This window comes from Dipodomys ordii, unplaced genomic scaffold (assembly GCF_000151885.1).
Source record: "Dipodomys ordii isolate 6190 unplaced genomic scaffold, Dord_2.0 Scaffold78, whole genome shotgun sequence".
Taxonomy (NCBI): domain Eukaryota; kingdom Metazoa; phylum Chordata; class Mammalia; order Rodentia; family Heteromyidae; genus Dipodomys; species Dipodomys ordii.
The window spans coordinates 5,761,954-5,772,490 of NW_012267294.1; the positions used below are offsets into that span (position 1 = coordinate 5,761,954).

General features: G+C 41.5%; 1 protein-coding gene across 1 annotated transcript in view; it reads right to left on the reverse strand.

The window, feature by feature from the left end:
* Positions 1-6,819: 6,819 nt before the first annotated feature.
* Sike1 (suppressor of IKBKE 1) overlaps positions 6,820-10,537 on the reverse strand; it is a 9,313-nt gene continuing 5,595 nt past the window's right edge. Inside the window, exon 4 of the mRNA XM_013024629.1 lies at positions 6,820-7,365. Within this exon, the coding sequence (XP_012880083.1) occupies positions 7,270-7,365 (96 nt within the window). The 3' untranslated portion in view covers positions 6,820-7,269. The remainder of the gene's footprint in view (positions 7,366-10,537) is intronic.

The following is a 10,537-nucleotide window of genomic DNA, read 5'->3' on the forward strand; positions in this document are numbered from 1 at the left end:
CTAAGTGAGAGCTTGAGGCCCTGAGTTCAAGCCCCAATACTTGTAAAGTTGATGATTCTCTAACTCATGCCATGGCTGGGCATAGTGGCACTTACCAGTTATACTAGCTATGGAGGAAGCACAATGGCTAGGTGCAGTGGCATGCACCTGTTGTCTCCCATGACACAAAAAGCACAAATAGGAAGATGGTAGCCTAAGCTGTCCCAGGAATAAAGACCCTACCTTGAAAAAAAAAAAAAAAAACCAAGACAGTAAAGGGACTGGTGGTGTGGCATAAGTAGAGTACCTGCCTTGCAGGTGTGAGTCCCTGAGGTCAATCCCCAGTATTGAAAAAGGAAAAGAAAAAAGACATATGAGTTTGCTGTTGTCTCTACCTGCTATGCTTTTCCTCTACAATCAATGCCTTCCTAGAACATTCCCATTCAGGGTTCCAGCTCTACTGTCACTGATTCAAAACGAAACAAAAACCTGTCCAAAGTGTAAATAGCTACTTCCACCATCACTCTTCATAATAAGAGCTTGTTTATAGTCTCATTTCATGTATGAGTAACCAAAATTAACACAGTGATTAATCAGTTATTGTTCATCTCCCCCAACTATAGCATTGAGATTCAATTTCCTGGCTGGCCTAGCATTCATGAAGCCTTGGGTTCCATTCCTCAGTACCACAAAAACAGAAAAGGCCAGAAGTTGCACCGTGGCTCAAGTGATAGAGTGCTAGTCTTGAGCAAAAGAAGCTCAGGGACAGTGCCCAGGCTAGTTCAAGTCCCAGGACTGGCAAAAAAAAAAAAAGAAAAGAAAAAAAATTCAATTTCCTGTTGGTTCATCATTGTATCCTCAAAAATTGCCTAGAACATATGCAGCAAGTACTTGTTCATTGCAGAATGAATTGCACTTATTGTGTGTAAGACAGTACTGAAGACATTTATGGCTTACAAATAAAAATTACACTGTCACTTTCACTGTGAAATAATACTTTATTTGGAATTTTTTTGTGTGAGGGGCGGGGGGGGGGAAAGTAGGGGTGCGGGGTAGGGGGGGGCTTGAACTCAGGGCCTGGGCACCATCCCTGAGCTTTTTTGTTCAAGGCTAGCAGCACTCTACCACTTTGAGCCACAGCGCCACTTGGAGATGAGAGTCTCAAGACCTCAGATCTTAGGTTCCTGAGTAGCTAGGATTACAGGTGTGAGTCACCACACCTCTTTTTGTTTTCTTAGATGGGATCTTATTATGTATGTATTCTTGGCTGGTCTTGGAGGTACACTGTTCTGAGTGCTGGATGCTGGGATTCTGTGACTAGCACACCCTATTCAGGCATAGGCTGTCAATTTTGTGCATATATAAAAAACTAAAGCTTCAGTAAAGTAACTTGGTAAAGCTATTCCCAAGACTTAGCAAGGCTTAGCTTTTCTGGACCTCTTTTTAGTAGGAAATCTTAAACATTTAAACGTGTCATTCAGCAGTTAGTACCAATAGCTCATCTATAATCTTATCTGTGCAGAAGGCTGAGATCACATGACCTCCATTTGAAGCCAGCCAGAACAGTAAAGTCTGTGAGACTTATCCCCTTAACTTACAAAAAGCTGGAAGTGGGGGCCAGGAAGGTGGCTCAGTGGTAGAGTGCTTGCCTTGCATGCATGAGGCTCTGGGTTCGATTCCCCAGCACCACATAAGCAAAAAGAAAAAAAGCCGGAAGTGGCGCTGTGGCTCAAGTGGTAGAGGGCTTGCCTTGAGCTGAAGAGCTGAGGGACAGCACTCACGCCCAGAGTTCAGGCCCCATGACTGGACCCCGCCCCCCCCCAAAAAAAGAAAAAGCTAAGGAAGAGTGAGGCCTGAAGTCCTGAGTTCAAGCTCCAATATGGGTATATTAATAAGAAAAAAACAAAGAAGCAGGGCGCTGGTGGCTCATACCTCTAATCCTAGCTACTCAAGAAGCTGAGATCTGAGGATTGTGGTTCAAAGCCAGCCTGGGCAGGAAAGTCCGTGAGACTCCTTTCCAATAAATCACTAGAAAACCGAAGTAGTGCTGTGGCTCAAGCGGTAGAATGCTCGCCTTGATTTGAAGAGCAAAGGGACAGCTCCCAAGCCTAGAGTTCAAGCCCCATGCCCAACCAAAAAAAAAAAAAAAAGGAAAAAAAAATTCAAAGAAAAGGAAAATGTAGGAAGTACTTGAATTTTTTTGTTCAAACACAAACATCAATACAGGCAAATAAACATTTGCAATTATGTCCAGCCTTATCAGTAATTAGGGAAATTCATATTTGTTTTGAGATTTTAGACTTACAGAAGAGTAATTCAGGAAGGTCTCATTAATCTTTCAAGCAACTTACCAAAAAACATTTTTCAAAATGAGACAATTAACTTTGACACAGTGATATAAAACTACAAAATTAATTTGGGCTCCGCCAGCTTTTCCTCGTCTTTTTTCTGTTCCAGTACCAGGACTTGACTTCAGGGCTTCTCATTCTCACTTAGCTTTTTCACTCAAGGCTGGCATTCTACCACTTGAGCCACACGTACCCAGTTGCTTTTATTATCTTTTGAATTGGGGTCTCAATTTTTGCCAGATTGACCTTAACTTCAAGCCTATTTACGTTCCCTGTGTAAGTGGCATAACAAGTGCGTACCACTATACCCAGTTTAATAGTTGGAATGGAGTCTTAGGAACTTTTGCCTGAACTGGCCTCCAACTGAGATCCTTCCAATCTTAGCTTCCTGAGTAGCTGAGATTATAGAAATGAGCCACTGTGTCTAGCTCCCTCAAGTTAGGTTTGATGTTTTCTCTTGATGAGATCGTGTATTACAATCATGTGCTGCATTATTTGTCAAGTTTGGCCACAGATATGAAGTTGGTCCCATGATAAAGCTGGAAGGTGTATGCCTAGTGATTTTCTAGCCATAGTTGTTATACCATAAATCTTTGTGGTGATGTTGCTTTGACCTGCAGTGCCAGTCTCATAAAAGCTTAGCATATACAATTACGTACAGTACATACCTGAAATGCTAACATATGATTATGTTGCTGGTTTATGTATTTAGTATACTTTTTTTGTTGTTTTTGGTTATGGGGCCTGAGCTCTGGGCCTGGGCACCGTCCCTCAGCTCTTCAGTTCAAGGCTAGTACTTTACCACTTGACCCACAGTGCCATTTCCATCTTTTTCTGCTTATGTGGTGCTGAGGAATTGAACCCAGGGCCTCATGTATGCAAGTCAAGCACTCTGCCAATGAGCCACCTTCCCAGACTTACTATACTTAAAAAAAAATCATTTAGCATACTCCCCCAATTATAAAATGAATTACTGTGTGCTGCATTAAGCTGGCTGTGATGTCAGACTTCTGTTTACAGCAAGAAGCCATGTCAAGCCATTGACCTGTCCAGTAGGTCTCTGTAAGTACACTCTAGTGTTCACACTAGGATGTTTCTCAGAACAGATCCCCAATTAGGTAGAACATGCCTGCATCTGGAAGAATACTAGAAGTATTGGCTCACCATTGCTTAATGGGGGAAAGGGAGACCTTCAAATGAATTACCTTAACCTGTTGCTATCTTCCAGGATTCTCCATGATAAAGCCACTTTTGTTGTTGTTGTTGGTTGTGGGCCTGAACTCTGGGCGTGGGAGCTGTCCCTCAGCTCTTCAGCTTAAGGCTAGTGCTCTACCACTTGAGCCACGGTGCCACTTCCTGCTTTTTCTGATTATGTGGTGCTGAGGAATCGAACCCAGCGCCTCATGAATGGGAGGCAAGCACTCTACTACTGAGCCACCTTCCCAGTCCCTAAAGCCACTATTTTTGTGTATTCAGGAAGATGCCTAGGCAGGAAAGTCCATGAGAAAACCCCCACTATGTCTCCTTTGTAACCAAATACTGCTGTTTGCTGGGAGGTAGATACTTGGGAACTGTATGTATTGAATAGTGTCCCCTGTAAATTCACATCCACTCAGAACCTAGACGTAACCTTATCTAGAAATACTAGAACTGAGGTCCTCAGATCTCAGCTTCCTTACATGTCGGAGCCACAGGCACATATTTGGCTGCTGGCCAGTAGAAAAGTTCAGTGAAAACAGCAAAAATAGCTAGTCCTTTCTCAAATGACCCTTTGTAAAGTGAAATGCTGAGATGACACTCCAGTAATTCACCAGGAATACATACCAACCTTGCATATGTTTGTAACCAACATCACAAACCCTATGGAATACTTACCTTCATTCTGGAGATTGTGAGAAAAAGTGATTCTTAGTATCACTAGTATACAGAAACCCTCCTGCTAATACAACACATGGCTCTTGGAGGCCAAGAGAATATTTGCATGCTGGGGTAGCTTACTGGGAGCTATGGAGCTTCTGCCTCTTTTTGTTTGTTTAGTTTCCAGTCCTGGGGCTTGAATTCTGGGCCTGGGCTCTTCAGCTCAAGGCTAGCGCTCTACCACTTGAGCCACAGTGCCACTTCCGGCTTTTCCTTTTGCTTATGTGGTGCTGAGGAATTGAACCCAGGGCCTCAGGCTTGCAAGGCAAACGCTCTACCACTGAGCCACCTTCCCACCCCGCTTCTGCCTCTTTTTAAGCACTTCAGAGTTACAAAAGCAGCAGCATGGGCTGCTTTTCCCTGATATGGGGTGGGACTCCTTAATTTACTCTGAAAGATGCTGTGGGAGATCCCAGTGACATATCCAAAAAATGGGAAGTGACAGCTTATTTTGAAATGTGGGTAGTATAAATGAGGTAGATGGAGAATTATATATTTCATTATGTGTTGTGTGTCCTGGGTTGAACTTAAGGCCTCACATCTTAAATGTGCATCCACCAATGAACTCTACCCCAACCTGTGTCCGTGTACTTCTTCACAATATACCAAATAATCACACAATGAAATACATATCAATGAACATAAAGGACAGCTATATACAAAAAAGTATGAGACCCTAGGCTATATATTGTATCTCATTCCTATGAAGTCCATACAGAAACAAAACTGAAAAATAAGTCATTTTAGGGATACATATATTAAATCTTTTTTAAAGTCTACGTGATTAAAACTATTAAAAAGAGTCAGGCACTGATGTCTCATGCCCATAAACTTAAGCTACTTAAGAGGCTGAGATCTGAGGATTAAGATTCAAAGCCAGTCCACAAAGGAAAGTCCATGAGATTCTTATCTCCAACAAACTACTCAGAAAAAGCTGGAAGTGTGGAAGTGGCAGTGGCTGTGGCTCATGCCTTATATATGGTGTATTCATGTGCACATCTGCGGGAAGGTGAGGAGGGCACAAACTCAGAGGAAAAAGGGTGAAAAAATGCAGTGCTGGCCGCAGGGGACATTGATGAAAGTGAACTATGGAGGCTGGAGGGAGTGGGAGAGAGTGAAGAAAATGAACTTGTTACTTGACATATGTAAAGATAGCCCCGCTATATGTCACCTGGAAAATAACTATCAAGTAAACTTTAAAAAACAAGAGTCTTGCCAAGTCACACAAGGTTGGCTTTGAACTGTGATTCTCTTATCTCTTCCTCCTGATTGCTAGGGTTACAGGTGTAAACCACTACACCTGGCACACACACACACACAAATTATTTTATTAAAAGTAATTTTCAAGTTTTTTTTCTCAAGATGTCTAGGCCATCCAGCAGATGAAAAGTAGAAGTTGCAAAATTTCTAAAGCCTTCTGAAGACTGCTTCAAAGACCTCAGTCTCCACTGCTGGGCAGATAGTCCACCTTACATAACTGAACTCACTGACACTGGAGACTGACAATGTCAATTTGCTACTCTTCTGAGATGCTACAGAGGAGTACAAAAGAAATTTCACATCACTCAGAGCACTAGCAAGTAAATCTTTTGCTTTCTGCAGTACTGGGAACTGAACTGAGGTTTTCATGCATGCTAAGTAAGCACTTTACCACTGAGCTAAAATAACTCCTTTTGATACTGGGTCTCTCTCCTGTACTGTGGTGCTTCACATTGATAGCCTTAGCATTCAGTATTTCAGCTATTTGTGGGGGAGGAACTTCAATAGTATAATAGGATGTAATTTGTAAATTTGAAATGCAAATGAATTGAGACAGGGTAGAAACTAACTGATGAGTAAACCTATTTATCTACCTAAAGATCTAATTTATTTTTCTTGTGCCAATAATGAGGTTTGAACTCAAAATCTCAAGCCCTTGGCTTTTGTCCTCAAGGCTAGCACTCTCCCATTTGAGCCACAGGTCCATTTCTGGCTTTTCACTGATTAATTGGAGGTAAAGAGTCTCACTGGCTTTCCTGTCCAGGCTGGCTTCGAACTGCTCAGATCTCAGGTGTGAGATACTACCCAGTGTTTAAATCTCAATGTTCTATTGTTGCCTGCACAGCAATGTAAATGCAGTAACTTAGGTAATAAAAATGCTTTAATGTAAAAGAGACTTAAAAACCAGCGCCAGTCATGACATACCTTACTAGTGACAGTTTTAAACTATCACAGCTGCATATAACTTAAATAGTGGAAGAACTATGCAGTAGATACATCTATGATATGCTCACTAGGTAAACTAAGGTCAAGATTAAACATTACTTACATTGAATCATATAAATAAAAGCTACTTGTGCCATGTGGACTGTGCACATGTGTGCACATGCATAGGCAAGCTCCTCAGCAGTGTGAGTGGTGTGATGTCTGTACTATCACTGGGAAGAAGAAACAGCTGCCTGACTTGCAGGTGTGTTTCCTGGGGACTAGACAGAACTTCTCTCAATTTAAGAGTAAAGACACCTGACCATAAGGTGCCAGCTCTTAGCACCAGAGAGAGCCGAAGCTTCACAAGTGAATGACATCACAAATTAGAGAATTTGCCAATCTAGTTCTATGGAAACAGATTACCTCTGACAAAAGGAAACAAAAAAATCCACATTTATGCCAAATAGATTTACAAAGGTAAATCTCTTAAATATTCCTGTAAGTGTATTTTACAATCCTATATAAAATAAAGTGACTGACTAAAAATGTTCAAAGTTTCAGACATAATATATAAATTGAAGTTCTAGAAATAAACATTAAAGTTGTTTCTTAGACAAAAGAATGGTGAGACTCATTGTAGATTCTCACTAACATAGCTCAAAACTTCTGTGGATAGCCAGTATTGACTTTGGAACTCTAAACTGCCACCTGATACTTTTAAGCAAAACGAAATCAAGTGTAGGGCAGCACAATGAATAGACAGTACTCTAATTGGAAGACAATCCCTTCCTTCCTTGATAGGGAATCTTTAGACATCTTTCAGCCATTATTTGATGGGCTAGGAAGCAGGGTCCACTGAGTTCTCCCCTCTGATCTGAAGAGACTCACTGCTGATGGACAGTAATTCTCGAAGCTCCTTATTTTCAAGCTGGAAAAACAAAAATGAAAAAGATATTCATTTATACCTGTAAAGAGACAATGTTTTGGGCCAGGAAGATATAAACAAAGTTTATTTTTATTTAATTTTTATTTTTGGGGCCAGCCCTTGAACTCAAAACCTGCATGCTGTCCTTGTGCTTTTTGCTCAAGGTTAGCTCTACACCACTTGACACAGCTCCACTTCCAGTTGTTTTGGTGCTTGAGTGGAGATAAGTCCCATGGACTTTCTTGCCCAGAGTGGCTTTAAACCACAATCTTCAGAGCTCAGTCTCTGGAGTACCTAGGATTACAGGCATGAGCCACATGTGCCCAGCAAATATTTCTGGCAGTTGTTTTTTGTTTCTTGGCCAGTTCTGGGGCTTGAACTCAGGGCCTGGGCGCTATCCCTGAGCCTCTTTGTGCTCAAGGTTAGTGGGCTCTACCAACTGAGCCACAGCGCCACTTCTGGCTCATGGACTTTCCTGCCTGGGCTGGCTTCTAACTGTGATACTCCGATCTCAGCCTCCTGAGTAGCTAGGATTATAGGCATGAGCCATTGGCATCTCGTTTTTATTTTTGACAGATATACCTTTTTTTGCTGTAGTTTATTTTTCAGATAGATTTCTCAATTTTGCCACGAGTGCACCCACCCTGAATTCAAGCCCCAGAACCAGCATACATGCACACACTCACAAGTGCCCAAAACACTCAAGCTTATAAAATGAATGAAACTCAGTGTAGATCCAACAGTTCTTTGGCTTGTACTTCCCCTTAAGGATTTTTTTTTAGAAAAAATTGTAACTATCTCTAAGTGGTTGTACAAAGTAGTTGCCATTCAAAATTTGTGTATTTATGTGTATGTCAGGGTACTGTCTCTGAGCTTTTTCAGCTCAAGGTTAGTGCTCTGCCACTTGAGCCACAGCTCCACTTTTGGCTTTTTGATGATTAATTAAAGAATCCTATGGACTTTACTGCCAGGACTGGCTTTGAACCACAATCCTCTGATCTTGGCCTCCCATGCAGCTAGCACCAAACCTAAGATTTTTTTTTTCCAATTTGGACAAATTTTTTTTTTTTTTTTGGGGTCCGGTCGTGGGGCCTGAACTCTGGGCCTTGGCACTGTCCCTCAGCAATTCAGCTCAAGGCTAGCACTCTACCACTTGAGCCACAGCGCCACTTCCGGCTTTTTTTTCTTTTTGCTTATGTGGTGCTGAGGAATCGAACCCAGGGCCTCATGCATGCAAGGCAAGCGCTCTACCACTGAGCCACCTCCCCAGCCCCCTGGACAAATTTTGTTTAGATAGTACCTTTGCTTTCAGATAGACTACATTAAGCCCCAACTTCATTCCTTGTCAGCTGGTTAACTTTGATAAGAGCCTTAGTTTCTTTAAGCCCTCCTTGCTTCTACTCTGTAACATGGAGACAATAATCATTACAATGAAGACAGCCACTAAGGATGAAAGCATTGCCACTACTCACTAAGGAAAGCAGCTATTACTGTCGCTATGGCTGACATTTCGCAAACTCGCTGTTTGCCCCTATTAACCTCATGACCTTTTTTTTTCTTTTTAAAATTATTTTATTTTATTATTATTATAGAGGGATTACAATTCCATGAGTCAGGTCATGAGTACATGTCTTCTGTTCTCTTCTTCCCTCTCAATCCCTCCCACCCCACTGTGTCTCTACTCACAAGTTGTATAGTTCATTTTCATCAGTGTTGACTGAGCTTCAATGCTGTACTTTTTCACCCTTTCTCCCTCACGTTCTGAATCCTCTCCACAACCCTTCCAAAGGTGTACACTTGAATACACCATACATAGGGCAAAGAAGATAGAATCATTAAAAACTAAAACTTAGAGATCTTTTGTTTCCATATCTTGGAGTTTGTTTCAATATGTAAATTACTTTATATAAATACTGCATATATAAGTATTCTCACTGTGTGTGAATACCTAGAATTCTGTGTAATTTATCGTATCCTGGTGTCTTTTAAGTCTAATTTTTGCCTATCAGAATGTGCCCTGTTTGTTTCATGACCTCTTTTTTAAACAGGTTAAGTGTCAGAAGATGACCCTATAATATCAATTTGTGTGCTGTAAACATGAACCAGAACCTTCAGGTACTTTGAACGAGTATTTTACATGCCTGTGTAAGATTGTTTTTCTCTCTCTCTTGTCTTTCCTTCCGAAAGAAATGTCTCTCTTCTGAGCTCCAGGTGAAGGTCGATGAGCTGCCTCACTCGCTGGGTGCTGTTGGTCTGGGCCCCAGCCTGGGCATCTCTTCGATAAATGATGGTGAATGTGCCACTCACCCTCTCTCGAATGCAAATACAAAATCATCATAGGGTGTTTTCATCAACATCACACTTCTGTTTGAGGTAAAGGTGAACATCTGTGTCAAGCATGCATGTTTTCCTGCTTCCTGCATACACACACAGGAATCAGTCTTGCATGTGGCCACTGAGTTGGCATTTTTCTCTGGTCACCTCTGGTGGCTGTCTATTCCACTGTCTCCTTCCCTGGAGAAATTCCTACTTTTTTCTAAAGAAGAAAGTGCTTTTGTTAGCAAAGGCTCATTGAGCTTCTTGAGAGGGAGAAGTGATCCCTCCATGTAGATTCTTCCAGTGGGTTCCAAAGGCCTGAAGTATAAAGTGGAGTTTTCCTTTTCTAGATCCATGACCACTCTTTCCAGTACAAACTGACTCTGAAAACTGGAGAGATCCAGGAGAGTCTTTATAGAGCTGAAAACCTTTTCACTCAGATGAGATACTTTGAGTTGAGTATGTCTAGCCTTCCCATCTAGGCGATATTTCTTTTTTCTCACAACATTCTCTGCAACTTCTTTTTCTTTGAATGTTACAAATGCAACTCCTTTGGTTCTTGTTGGAGAAATAGTTTCAACATTGCCTCTCATTCTTAATATCTTGGAAGTGACTCTTCACAAATGCAGCCATAATTGATTACAAGGTTTTCTGTAAGACCAGCAACTACTATATTTCTCTCAGCAGCTGTGAATTCCCTGGCACTCAAAGCTGATGCCCTAGCAGAGAGCAAGGCACTCCTGATGTGTGAAGGACCAAGATTTTCTTTTTTAACAGTTTCATTATGTAGTTCTGAAAATCATGATTCTTCAGACCTCCTGAGTGCTAGGATTACAAGTGTGCATACTACCATGCTTGGTTAACA